The sequence below is a fragment of the Abrus precatorius genome, unplaced genomic scaffold (genome assembly GCF_003935025.1).
Source record: "Abrus precatorius isolate BTA unplaced genomic scaffold, Abrus_2018 Scaffold11, whole genome shotgun sequence".
Taxonomy (NCBI): Eukaryota; Viridiplantae; Streptophyta; class Magnoliopsida; order Fabales; family Fabaceae; genus Abrus; species Abrus precatorius.
Genome location: NW_020874303.1, coordinates 28080931 through 28094823, shown reverse-complemented (window position 1 = coordinate 28094823; position 13893 = coordinate 28080931). Strand labels below are relative to the sequence as shown.

General features: G+C 33.4%; 3 protein-coding genes across 7 annotated transcripts; 1 reads left to right on the top strand and 2 right to left on the bottom strand.

Moving 5' to 3' along the window:
* Positions 1–719: 719 nt before the first annotated feature.
* LOC113855973 lies at positions 720–1067 on the bottom strand. Its single transcript, XM_027487602.1, has one exon. The coding sequence runs from the start codon at positions 1065–1067 to the stop codon at positions 720–722; it is 348 nt and encodes a 115-aa protein (XP_027343403.1).
* A 2521-nt stretch (positions 1068–3588) lies between these two features.
* Positions 3589–5201, bottom strand: LOC113855972. Its single transcript, XM_027487601.1, has 4 exons — positions 5120–5201; positions 4507–4788; positions 3783–4367; positions 3589–3632 (listed from the first exon to the last, which is right to left on the bottom strand). Exons 1-4 carry the CDS (start codon positions 5199–5201, stop codon positions 3589–3591), a joined length of 993 nt encoding a protein of 330 aa, XP_027343402.1.
* Positions 5202–9266: 4065 nt separating this feature from the next.
* On the top strand, positions 9267–13867 carry LOC113854396 (protein TOC75-3, chloroplastic-like). 5 transcript variants are annotated; one of them, XR_003502756.1, is made up of 8 exons: positions 9305–10516; positions 10716–10937; positions 11037–11144; positions 11256–11447; positions 11559–11807; positions 12380–12634; positions 12757–13130; positions 13636–13867. XR_003502756.1 is itself a non-coding variant. In XM_027485350.1 (7 exons), the coding sequence occupies exons 1-7, from the start codon at positions 9401–9403 to the stop codon at positions 12994–12996; spliced, it is 2382 nt and encodes a 793-aa protein (XP_027341151.1). In that variant the 5' UTR covers positions 9267–9400; the 3' UTR covers positions 12997–13542. The 5 variants fall into 5 exon arrangements, 3 of the variants coding, with proteins under 3 accessions (XP_027341151.1, XP_027341152.1, XP_027341153.1); XR_003502757.1 differs by lacking the exon at positions 13636–13867 and adding an exon at positions 11982–12042 and having other exon boundaries at positions 9325–10516; positions 12757–13350; XM_027485350.1 differs by lacking the exon at positions 13636–13867 and having other exon boundaries at positions 9267–10516; positions 12757–13542.
* The last annotated feature ends 26 nt before the right edge of the window (positions 13868–13893 follow it).

Genomic DNA, 13893 nt, shown 5'->3' with positions numbered 1-13893 from the left:
ATAATTTAAAATTTTTACCAATTTAAACTTAGTATTTTAATGCCTAAAATTAAGGAATTTGAAATATCAGCAGTGTAGAGTGTAGGTGGAATTTTTAAAATTAATTGTGCTTCCTTCTCACAATCCTTGGCAAGTTATTAAGGTAACTGTTCTTCTCTAATTCCTTCATGATCCTTTTCGAACTTGCTTCTTACAAGTGGTTGCATTTGAAGTCCATCACCGAAAATTTAATACAAAGAGCTCTATACTGAGATTAAATCAACTTTTGGATAAGAATTTTTGCACTCCAATTTTAGTGTTCTAACTAGTCTTTCTTTCATAGAATTGTCTCAAGCGTGCTTGAGGGGAATCCATCCCTGTAGTTTGCCGGTCACAAAAATAAACACGGATAGATACGATGACAATCTTGAAATAGGTGGGCACTTCTCAAGTTGCTTTAGTTTTTCTATACTGCAACAGAAAAAGAAAACCATTTCTTACCAAACTTTTAATTCTAATTGCATTTGGAATTAAATGGAAAATGTTTTGTAACGTTTGAATTGGCAGGAATTCATCTGTAATCGAACCTTAACAATGCTAAATAATATATATCGTAATTAATTCACTAAATCAAAAGATGGGGAAGTGTAGGTCCTGCGGAAACACCCCACAACTAGGAATAAAATGAAAAAACGTACAAAATATTACAATAACATATCTAGTAGACTCTAGAGACAAATTCACTGCGCATGGTTCACAAAAACGCATTGCTTTTGGAAGAAACTAGACAAAGATAATGGCTCCGGAAATGAAGCCATAGCTGGATGTTCCGACCCTGTGGCTGGTATACCCTCATTGATACTACCATGATTCACACTATTCTCCGATGTTGGAGCTTTTACACTAATCTCTGCATATGTAGGTTGTGGGGATAGAATGAGTGGGGATAGTAATGGAATAGCCTTAGAAGCCTCAGCAAAAGGGTTAGAGGGTCGATCAATGTCAAGAGATGCTGGAGCATGCTTCTGTAGCCTTGTGGGGCATCCTTCCCCTCTACTCTTCTTTATCAAGTTATCTTTGTCTTCCATCTTTTAATAATCTTCAATGTAATCAAGTTGCATGTATTATGTATACGTTCCCTCTTAAAGACGAGACAATAATATGAATCACCCTCATATTATCCACGTCAAAATGAAGTTCCATATTTAAAATGAATGATGGAGAACATGACAAGACACTTGACTTTCCTTCCTTAGCGGACATTGGCTGAAATGTATTTTAACAACAAAATGATCCTACGTTTGGGACTTTGGTTGGCTTATAGCTTTCGTAGGAGGTCTTGTCACTCTATTCTTTCATTAAAAGTTAAATATGGTTTTAGTTTTTGTATTATTATTGTTCTTGTTTAATGTTTTCTCCCAGAAAAATACGCAGCAGAATGGGAATGCGCGTCATGCGTAACTTGACTCCATCTCTCTCTACTACTTTTTCAGTCATGGAGTTTTGTTATGGACGATCCTTATATGGAAACAGTTAATAGTTGTAAAAGTTTTCCAGAGTAAATAATGCATGCTATTTATACACTGCTTTATACGAGACATTTCCATCTAGGTTCCCATGCATTTGTAGATATACAATTATATATGTTTAATACGATGTTAAATTTATTATATATATATATATATATAATCAAAATAATCAATAACTTAAAATACTGGATTGTACTAGTAATAGAATTGATCATTATTTTCACGCTTGAGTTCAAAAACTTAATGCCGGTTCTGCTTATTGAAAAGGGTGAATTCTGAAACTTAATTAAAAAAAGGCTTTATTTTTTATTTTATTTATTTATTATTGTTGTTGTAGGCAGATTCTTTGACTTTATGATCGGCACCGACTTGTGATAATATACCCTATTCACAACTATGTAAATAAATTACACTGAAGTCATGTGATGCCAAAGAGAGAGAGAGAGAGAGAGAGAGAGAGAGAGAGAGAAACAGAGTATGAAAAGAAAATCATTAATAATAATTTGGGAAATAATTATTAGATCAATAATTAAGTGATTTGATTCATATCTTTGAATAATTATGCAAAAATTTAAATATGGAATGGAAGAGTTATCTTATTTCACTCCAATTTAAATATTTTAATAATAATAATAATAATAATAATAATACTTTATACAATTTTATCATAAATGTAATTTGAATAAAGAATATGTTATTGCATATGAATAAATATCAATTAAAATAATGTAACTATTTATAAAACAAACACCATTTAGAATGATATTTTCTTAAATAGATGCAAAGGTATTGTATAGGGATATCTATGAACAAAATTAATCCCTAAAATGTTAAAAAATCGTAACATGAGAGACGTGACATCTGTTCATTTTATGTCCAAAACACGATTGCATAAATTTGATTGCCGTCAGAAACCTAGTTAAATTGAATGGAAGCGATCTTTTTTCACTTTATCAAAACTGAGTTTAATTAGAAAAATAATTGCGAAAACAATCAAGCTTGTAGATATTCTAAAATATGTGAATTCATTTGTTTTAATTTTAAGTGCATAAAAGATAAAAAAAAAAAATAAGGAAAGAAATTATCATCCTATAAATATTATTGGTGTCTTAAGCTTTAAGAATGGAAATTAAATTTAAGGGACTTTATTCTATCCTAAAAATCATTTACCCAATCACGTCAAAATGTTGTGTGTTATATCTTTTGATTTAAACATGTTTTTTTTATTTTTTTTTGGTAAATGAGAAGGGCTACAATCTGCTAACAACGAACAAATACATCAAAATAAATTCGGATCGAGTCTCGTAAGATGTAAGGCGAGCAATTTTGTGGCAGCCAAAGGCTTGAGATCGAGAGAGCCAATAGACATGTGAAAATAGGGTTTTGCATTATTTAATGCTTTTATCTTTAAGAATGACGTGATTAATTAGAAGATTGTCAAAAACATTAATGCTTTTTTTATTGGGCCGAGTTATCACTAAATATCAAAAACATTAAATTCTTAAAATTGGAGAGTTAAAAATATTTTTTTAAAAATAATTTAAAATCTCACAAAATAAAAAATATATTTAATTAAAAAAATATTCTCTCCTTTGTTCTATTCTTGAGAGACCATACGTACCGACAGTAAGTCATAATTAACCAATGCAAAAATGTTGATGTTCAAAAAAGTAACAATAGTGTTCTTCTAATGAATCCCTCCACGTTAACTAACAAACACTGTCCCCACGGCACACATTTTTTTGTGGATAATCACAGTACACAGTTAATTTATTAGTTACATACAAATTGAACTTAATACAATATTTGAAATTAATGATCTTTCCAATCTAATTATTGGATACATACACAAAATGGCGAAAAAAAAGAAGAGAATATACATTAATTAGATACATATAGTCATACACAAAAGTGTAGAAAGAACGTTCAAGGGAAAAAACTCCCCCTTAGTCACTGGAGAGGAGTAAGAGAGACAAAGACATACATTTTGTTAGCCTTACAAATTTTGAGACCAACAAAATGTATGTGCTTTCTCTCTTGGTGACAAGAGAGAGTCCAAATCCCTTTAGAGGATCGATGTTTAATTTGCCTGAAGAATTCTCCCACGGTTCTCTTCCTGATCAACTGCAAAATGTGGAATGATCACATGAATTATGGTTTTTCTGTAACGACAAAGTAGTATCGTATGAAAAGAAAAAAAAAGGGATGATAGTGTCCAACAGAGATCATCATACATAGCACAGCAGGAACAGTGGATAATATTTAATTAGTTACCTTCTTGAGTTTGCGATGAAGAAAGTGTGGTAGGAGTTTTAACTGTATATTGTTGTGATGGCTCCTCATTCCAGAGCAAAGAATTCACAGCTTCTTTCACCTTTTCAATCACACCTACATTACTAGTATATATACTTGGAGTTGTTTCTTCATATGTCACCGTAGCACCATTTGAGGATGTATTTCCCCCACTCAATGAAGCATATGGGGATGATGAATATTGCACAGGAGATGGAGCTGGTGAACAAGTTTGGCAGAATGTGTTGCCTTGAGGAGTTGTGGAAACAGCATGAGTTTTGGAGGATAGTGAATTAGATGAATCTGACCCTCCAACAATGATAGGTGTCAGTTTCTGGGCTATGGTTGCATTCATTGTGCAGTTTGGACCAGCATGAGTTGGAGTTGTAGTTTGAGGTTGAGTTGTGGTGGTGGAATTGACAAGACCAAGTGAATTTTCTCGATCTTGTTGCACCCCAGATTTGATACAGGTTTGCAAAACATGCTTCTCGGAGATTACTGGATTTGCTCTTGGATGCTGCCTTGCATTTTCTTTGTATCCCTCAGGTGCCAGCTCCGATTCATACACTGAAATATTAATATGATGTTCATGCAAAGAACTTCGTATAAAAAAGTAAAGGAAAGAAATTAAGAAGGAACAAAACAAATGTTTGTGAAAATGAGTAAAATATAATAACGTGGAGGCCTTCAATGTGCTTATTATTACTTGGAGCTCCAAGGTATTCAGCATCTTCTTCTTCTTCCCCATCATCTTCTAAGCTAACACCCCAAGACGGTGTGAAGTTCTCATCCTCAAGTTTCTTCTTGTTGAGGCTGTTGCGGAATCTCCTTGCCTTCTCCTTCACTTTGGAGAGAACTGATGATTTCTTCTGATAGAGAGCATGATCTTCTTCTGGGTCTATGCTCTTCAACTTGTCAGAGTGTGGAGAAGAAGGGGAAGATGAGGTGGGAGAGTAATAGGTTGGTGACATCCTTGTGGAATCCCCTCCTGTACGTACCCGGAAACAAGAACTAAGAATATGATTTTCCTATAATCAAACAAAGTATGCATATTTCCTTATTTACTTTGCATCTACAACATATGATATAATGTATTTATGAAAATGGTTTATAATTTTATAATGGTTTTTTTATATAACTTAGTAAAATAAGTTTTGTTTATTTATTTTAATAAATTTTACAATCAAATTATATCTTAAGTAAACTGTTTAGTCAAATGCATTCTAGTATTTTCATGGTAATTTCACATGCTTTTTGTTAGTAACCAGCATAACATAATTAAGCTTTGTCTTAAGCCATGATAATCGACAAAGGATTACCTCGAATGTATTGCTCCATGCCATTGATGGTAGAATTTCTTGAAGTATTAACTTGTCTGTACGTGCGTTCTGAAAAAGGCATTTTTTTCTGACTAGCTAGTTCCCTTGATCGCAATTTGTCTCAGCTTTTGAAATAACACTGCTTTTATATTTGTAATTATAGGGTTAAAAATGATAAGCAGAAATTTGACACAAAATGAACCGTGGTTAAGCAATTGGTTCCGGGGTTCTTGCACTGCGCAATAATCTAGAGGCTAACACTTGAGGGCTCATTTTTTACACGTGGAAACTAACATTTTATTTTTTTTGCTACTAAACCTCACAAATAAGTGCTTTCCTGATATAGTAAGTTGACCAGGCCAGGATGAGAAAAATTGTTGAAACATCTAACTCGTAAGTGGAATGGATAAATTGTAGGAGGTGAATAATTTTTAGCTTGTTCTTTATAATGTGATATCAGTCATTAAATAAAATTTATAATTTTAAAACAATTAATATATGTCATAATTTAAGTAGTTAGGATTCCATGAACTCAGATCATTTAATAATTTTTTTCATAAGTTGATCTAATATTTGAATGACCTGTACAATACAACTCCTATAACTAGGGTTCACATTATGCTAAATCATAGGACACTTTTTTATTTAAATTCTTTTCTGACGTGGCCAATAAGAGAGTATGCATGCTGCGAAAAATTAAATCACAAATTTTAACTTAATCATGATTATAATGAAAATCATATATAAGCTAACTATAAAATACAAATGGGAGTAATGATAAAGGGAAATTGGCCTAAAGGAATATATAGTTAAAGGCTTATCTTCAAAGTTCCAACTAAAAGTTGTCAAGACTTGGTCTTGGGGAAGCACCAGATGATTGGACAACCTTTTGGTAACCATGGACACAGGTGGCAACCCTACACCTTTTTCCAGAACTTCCTCAAGTTAGAATTAAAATTCAATTAAGTGAAAAAAAGAAGTATTGTTAGTGCAATCGAATGTAAAATATTGGTATTTTGCGTTTTGAACTCTATATAATTTATATAAATTGCAATGTATTTGTACTACATTACATTTGACTATACCAATAACACTGTTTTTTTAATTGCAATAAATCCGGATTCCTGAAGTTGTTGCTTTGAAATTATGAGCTGAGCACCTGACAGAGAGATGTTGCTCCATCCACGTAAACAATGAATAGAAAACCTTAAGCAATTTTTCATGAATATTCATATAATCTTCTTTTCAATTGAACAGTGAGTCTGTCTTAACTAATTAAAGGCTGCTGAATATATTCACTTGAAGTCTTAACAGCATCAGTTTGCGCTTTGTGGTGCTTTCAGAAGATCAATAGAATTTTCTTTTCCCTGTCATTGGTCAGGTTCAAGATCAAGGGCTAGATTGTTCAAGATCATATATAGGCATATTGTCTTACTATATAAGTGCTGTTAAAGTTTACCCTCTTGAATTGCTAGATATTAAAGTTTACCTTCTCAATATGCCTATTTATTATTTAATTTAGTTTACTTTTAGAATTAATTTTAATATTTTTTATAAAACTTTAAAAGTGATTATTATCTAAATTTAGATTCATTTATTTTTTTTTAAAGGATAATTATGTATATAATTGTTTTTCATTTTTTTTAAATATTACTATCCATTTTTTATAATAGCTTAATTTTTTTTATTTTTTAAAGTTATATAATTATTATAATTTTAAAATATATTCTTTAACATAAATACTATAAAAACTCTAACAACTTACCTTTAAGCAAATATAGGTCGTTCATCAATGCTTAACATATTAGACTTAAATTATTTATTTTTTATTTAGGGAGTGTATTGGATTAGAATTTTAAAGGATATTTTTTAAAAAAAGTGTTACAAATTTTAGAAGACTTTGCAGGATTTGCATAACTTTTAAAACTTTGCAGAATTCTGCAAAACTTTAAAGTTAGGATTTTTAAAATTTTTAATGAATTCTGCAAGATTTTTAAATTAAGATTTTAATAGATTTTGCGAGATTTAATAGACTTTGCAAAATTTCATGGATTTTTAACATAAAGAGTTCAGGATTTTTTTTCATACATTCAAATTTAAAAAAGAGTCAAAGATAAAAATAATAAAAAATAATAATATTTGAATAAATACTAATAATAATTCTCCGTAATATCATGTCCGCCTAAGTAACATTCACCCATATATCCATAGCTCTACTAGTCTTCCAAGCATTAGCTTCCTCTTGCTCTTATTCTTGGATTTGAATAACAGACTCAAAATTATGATCTTTATTAACTGGTAATGTGGAAGATGAATGTTTATTTATCAGTTTAATTGAAAATTCATAAAAATGACATGTTTTGCGAAGAAAGTTATGTAGTGCTACACATGTTAACACAAGTTCTATTTGTGTCTTAAATAAAAATGGAGTGCTCACTTAAAAATTATGAACCTTAATTTAAAAATATCAAATATTTTCTCGATCACATTACTTAAAGACACATGACGAAGATTGAACAATTTTTTCTCATTTTCAGGGTTATTACCTTGACCTGTAAATTCTTATAGATGATATCTTACACCTTGAAATAAAGCTAAAAATTGGCATCGCTTAGGAAATTCATAATTCACCAAGAAGTATTTACCTAATTATATATGCAATATTATTATTATTATTATTTAAAAATAAACACTTACCTTGAGCTACTTTAAGTTCATTCCTCCTTATTATAGCATCATTTAGAGTTTAAAATCATGAGCCAAACCCTCTCACACACTAATAATGTATATGAACTCCAAAACAAAATTACAAGCAGCTAATACATTTTGTAATATCTTTTCATGACGATTACGACAATTGCTTACATCTCGCCTTGTCACCATTGTTGGAATATGTGTCTCGTCAACAGCTTCAATGCAATCCTAAATGTGCTAGTTAACTATTTGAAGATTTACAGTTGATTGTAGAGATCATGATATCAATTTCAGCTTTCACCTTTCCCTTTTCTTGACACGTGTAATAAAAAAATTACTATTTAAAAGTTAAAATTTCAAGCATTTTCTATGTTATATATCTTAGGAATAAACTCAACTAAATAGAGTAAATCAATAGCACTGTTATTTACGTTTTCACCAAATAAGAGAATGAAATAGGAACTGTAGTACAATATTATATATGAGTAGTAGTGCAGTATTATTAGTAGAAAAAAAAAATGAAGAAGACAAGAGTATAAAAGAAAAGATGAAAAACTTACCTGCAAATTCTTGAAACACTTAAAAAGTCACTTCAAACAATCATCCAAAATCTGATGGGTTTAAATAGAATTGTTTTATGAATTTGGTATTTATAGATAGCACTAAAAAGTTCTTCAAAATATCTCTAATATAATAATTCTTTAAAATTTTTATTTTTTTTAATACCAATGAATTGTTTTTAATTGTAAAAATTTTTAAATGAATATCAATAGATTTTAATGGACTCTTTAAAAAAATTTGAAAATCCAGATTATATATCAATAAATTATTGTTAAGTGACATATACCAATAAATTTCTTTACTTAATTTTTTTTAAAATCTTATAAAATCCTAAACAAATATATTCACCTAAACTCGCTTTTACTATTTTTGAGAGGATTCTTAGAGTTGTTTTGTTGATATTGTTAATCAAAGGAAAATTAGTTGTTTCCAAACTTGTACTTTAACTTGATTTTATTTAATTTCTTCAACACATATTATTTTAATTTTTAATATATAGATATACATATTATAAAAAATAATCATGTTCAAAGAATAATTAAATATTAAATGTGAATGTTTTTCACAGTAAAAAGATAAATTTAATAACGTTTTAATTAAATACTATTCTATTAGTTTGAATGTTTTAAAATTAGGAGAAAGTAAATTTTGTTTCACCCAAAAGCAAAATTTAGATTCTATTAATCGCGTGTTAGAATTCATGTGTGAATCAATCACAACCATCAATTTTATTTTAGAAATGGTTTTAAAACTAGAATATACCAATCTTAAAAGGAAAAAGAAAATTCATAAAAAAATTATACAATTCTCTTGGTAGAAAAAAAGATCTCATACATAATTAATAAATTTAATTTTTATCATATTATAAAAAAAGAGACAAAATAACAATCATAACATTTATCGAGTACAGAACAGTAGATACATGCATTGATACATAACATAGGTGAAAACAAAACACCATACAAAAACGAAACCCATCAAAAACCCTCTCTCTTATCTCTTTCTGCTCCGTCGTTTCGCCGAACCATGTCATCCTTTGCCGCCTCTAACACCCTCCGCGCCACCCTACCGCCTCGCCGGAAACAACCCTCTCCACCCTCTCCGGTCAAATGCAACCTCTCTCCCTCCCAATCCAACGATTCACACTCTTCTCACACCCCTCTCTTCAAAGCCATCGCCATCTCCTCCGCCGCAGCTTCTATCCTCTTACACTCCACCCCTCTCACTCCCTTCCTTCCTAAATTCTCCACCTCTGGCGGAAATGGCGGCAATACTGGCAACGGCGGTGACGGAGGCTGGTTCGGCGGGAACGGCGGCGACGGAAACGGAGGGTTTTGGCACAGAATTTTCGCGCCGGCCGCCGCTGTTGCCGACGAATCTCAGTCTCAGGAATGGGATTCCCACGGCTTACCGGCGAACATCGTTGTTCAGCTGAACAAGATGAGCGGCTTCAAGAAATACAAAGTATCGGAGATAATGTTCTTCGATCGGAGCCGAAGAGTGAAGGTTGGAAGCGAAGATTCGTTCTTCGAGATGGTTTCTCTGAGACCTGGTGGAATATACACAAAGGCGCAGCTTCAGAAGGAGTTGGAGACTCTAGCGACTTCTGGAATGTTCGAGAAGGTTGATTTGGAAGGGAAAGCAAACCCAGATGGAACAATTGCGGTTACGATTGGGTTCAACGAGAGCACGTGGCAGCAAGCGGATTCGTTTCGATGCATCAATGTGGGTTTGATGGCTCAGACGAAGGCGGTGGAGATGGATGCTGATGTTACTGATAAGGAGAGGCTGGAGTATTATTTGAGTCAAGAGAGAGAGTATAAGAGGAGAATGGAGAGAGCTAGGCCTTGTCTTTTGCCCAGTTATGTTCATGGTGAGATTCTTGATATGCTTAGGAGACATGGGATGGTGAGTGCTAGGTTGTTGCAGAGGATTAGGGATAGGGTTCAGAAGTGGTACCATGATGAGGGTTATGCATGTGCCCAAGTTGTTAATTTTGGGAATCTTAATACCAAGGAGGTTGTTTGTGAGGTTGTGGAAGGGGATATCACTAAGTTGGATATTCAGTTTCAGGATAAGCTTGGTAATGTTGTTGAAGGCAACACTCAGGTTCCTGTTATACAAAGAGAGCTTCCTAGACAGGTATAGCTTCTTTTTTCTGGTGGTTACAAATTTTTTAGATCACTGATTGGTTTGTAACTTGTATGATTATTTTTTCTTGTCTCAAGGGTTTTGGTGTTTGGTCATTGAGTTTTTTTTTTTTTTCGGGTTTTTAATACCTGATGATGAGTTTTTGTTAGTGTTTCTCAATTGGTCGGTGTTTGTATTTTTGGAATGATAGCTGCGCGCGGGTTATACTTTCAACATTGAAGCTGGGAAGCAAGCTTTGAGGAACATAAATTCCCTTGCTTTGTTTTCGAATATTGAGGTGAATCCGCGACCTGATGAAAACAATGAGGGAGGCATAATTGTTGAAATCAAGCTCAAAGAGTTGGAACAGAAGACAGCGGAAGTCAGTACAGAGTGGAGTATTGTCCCTGGACGAGGAGGGCATCCCACTTTGGTATTTCTGACAACATAAATATTGAGTTTCTTCAACAACTGTGGAATTTTGTCTGCTCAATTTGTTTGATTGGTTTTTATTCAATTTTTGTTTGTGCAGGCTTCGCTTCAGCCAGGGGGAACTGTTACTTTTGAACATCGGAATCTGCAAGGACTCAATAGATCTCTTACTGGTTCTATAACGACTAGCAACTTCTTAAATCCTCAGGTAGATACACTTGAGCTAGTTCCTTGAGTTTATTTGATTTGATGAGTAGTTTTGTGTCTAGTTGATATATTGGCATTGGGATGACAATATGTCCCTCCTGTTTTGCCCTAGGATGATCTTGCATTTAAGCTAGAGTATGCACATCCATATTTGGATGGTGTATATTATTCACGAAACCGTACTCTCCGTGTAAGCTGCTTCAATAGCCGAAAGCTGAGTCCAGTATTCACTGGGGGGCCAGGTGTGGATGAAGTGCCCCCAATATGGGTTGATCGTGCAGGTGTTAAAGCTAATATTACAGAGGTAATTTTACTGTTTCTTTTTTTATTAACATAAACCATGAGTTGGCCATTTGGGCTAAGTGGGAGTCCTTTTTTATTAATCTTAATGTTTTTTGTCTTGTGTGACAAGCAGAATTTCACACGTCAGAGTAAATTCACTTATGGACTTGTAATGGAAGAAATAACCACTCGGGATGAAAGTAGTCATATCTGTGCAAATGGTCAAAGAGTATTACCCAGTGGAGGAATTAGTGCTGATGGACCTCCAACCACCCTCAGTGGTACTGGTATTGATCACATGGCATTTTTACAGGCAAACATCACTCGTGATAACACACGATTTGTGAATGGAGCTGTGGTTGGAGACAGAAATATGTTCCAGGTTACTACCTCATCCTTCACTCACTGCCTTTGAAGTTTGTCCACATAGATCACTGCACCATTTTATCATTTTTGTGGATTTCTGACATAGTGAGACAAAACAACGATATATATAAAAACTGTTGAAGATGCTCTCAGCATTTTTCTTTTTCTAAGAATTTAAATCATGGTTTAGGTGGGGAAAGAAGAAAGGAGTTCCGAAAGCATCAGGCATGTTCATGGAAGTTTAACAAAAGGCAAAAAAGCCTGTAATTTCTATGCAGATGCCATAGTCTGCCTAAATGTTTAACAAAATCTTTTAGATCATATATTGTCCTTGCAAACACCTCACACTGACACACATGTTCATGGAAGTTAAAGGACAATTCTAACTTGCTCTTCTTTACATCTTTTTAACCAACAACCAAGTTTTATCTTATCCCATTTTATGGTGTTGGGTACATGGATTAATCAACATCCAACTTGCAGCACCTTTGAGGACAAGATGTTGTTTTTTTCTAAATTTCTGGTATTGGGATATTCTATGTCTATGCTTTCTAATGATGATGCATTGTTCACATATGCAAACTGCAGGTAGATCAAGGCCTTGGCATTGGCAGCCGTTTCCCATTCTTTAACCGTCATCAGCTAACTGTGACACGATTTGTCCAGCTGATGTCCGTGGAGGAAGGGGCTGGTAAACCACCACCACCAGTGCTTGTCCTCCACGGCCACTATGGTGGTTGCGTGGGTGATCTCCCAAGTTATGATGCTTTTACTCTTGGGGGGCCCTATTCTGTGAGGGGTTACAACATGGGTGAGATTGGAGCTGCCAGAAACATCCTTGAGGTAGGAATGAGATGACTGAATGCACGTTATGAATCCCCATGGAGGCTTAAGTTTAGATTATTTTTCTAATCTACTATCCACTACTCAGGTGTTAACTATCTGATTTATTTTTCTTTCTACAGCTTGCAGCTGAGTTACGGATACCTGTGAAAGGTACACATGTGTATGCATTTGCAGAACACGGCAATGATCTAGGGAGTTCAAAGAGTGTCAAAGGGAATCCTACAGAAGTCTATAGGCGAATGGGTCATGGGTCGTCTTATGGTCTTGGTCTCAAGCTTGGTTTAGTGAGAGCAGAATATGCCGTGGATCATAACTCAGGAACTGGTGCATTATTTTTCCGTTTCGGAGAGAGGTTTTGAGGTGCAAATTGGTCACTATATTGCTGAGTATGTTTTGTTCTTTTGGTTTGCGGAAGAATTCTTGCAGCCAGCAGTTGAGCAGAGGGGTTCTACAGATGCTTGAAAACGTGTTGGTTCAAGTGGACGCCAAGCCGGTACTAGACTAGTTGTCTGCTAATATGTTTTTTATAGTAGACTTTAGTGTTTTTTTGTTTGTTTCCCGTAAAATTGGTATAGGGTTCTGTGGAAATACTAAGATGGCAGATTATCTTGATGTCTGTTATTCAATGGATATTACTTATTTCTGCGGCTAGTGATCAATAGACAGTTCGTGAGAACAAATCGAACATTATAATCTTTTAAACAAATTATTTTTTATTTGATAAATATGATTGTCGGATTATTAGAGGTTAAAAATTTTCTTTTGTTGTATTATATTTTAGATTCTAGGTGTAGCAAGATTATGCATAACATATCAAGCATTTTCACACTAGATTTTTTCGACTATATGGATCAAATAATGTTGTAATATTCTATTGTGAATCGTAATTATAGATAAACTGACACCATAAATCTTTTTTGCATGTAGTTTTTCTTGGTCTTCTACTAAGATAAGGTTACTTTTCATCTGATCTACATTCCTTGTTGGGGCATGTGCAGGTCTTTGCAAGCTTGTCTGAACCACTTAACGACGAAATTCTACCATTTTTTTCAATTATAGGATCTACGTTAGTTTTCGTTTTTCGAAGCATTCATTTTTAATTCTGTCCTGCGTATAATGTTTTTACATTTAATACAACATTTTTCATGTCATCCCTGTTCTACACGTTCGTATACAAATATAGTAGAATAATTTGATTGTTTATTTAATACGAACTGGTAAGTTCATGATCTATATTATGAAAGGTTTGCGTTGGA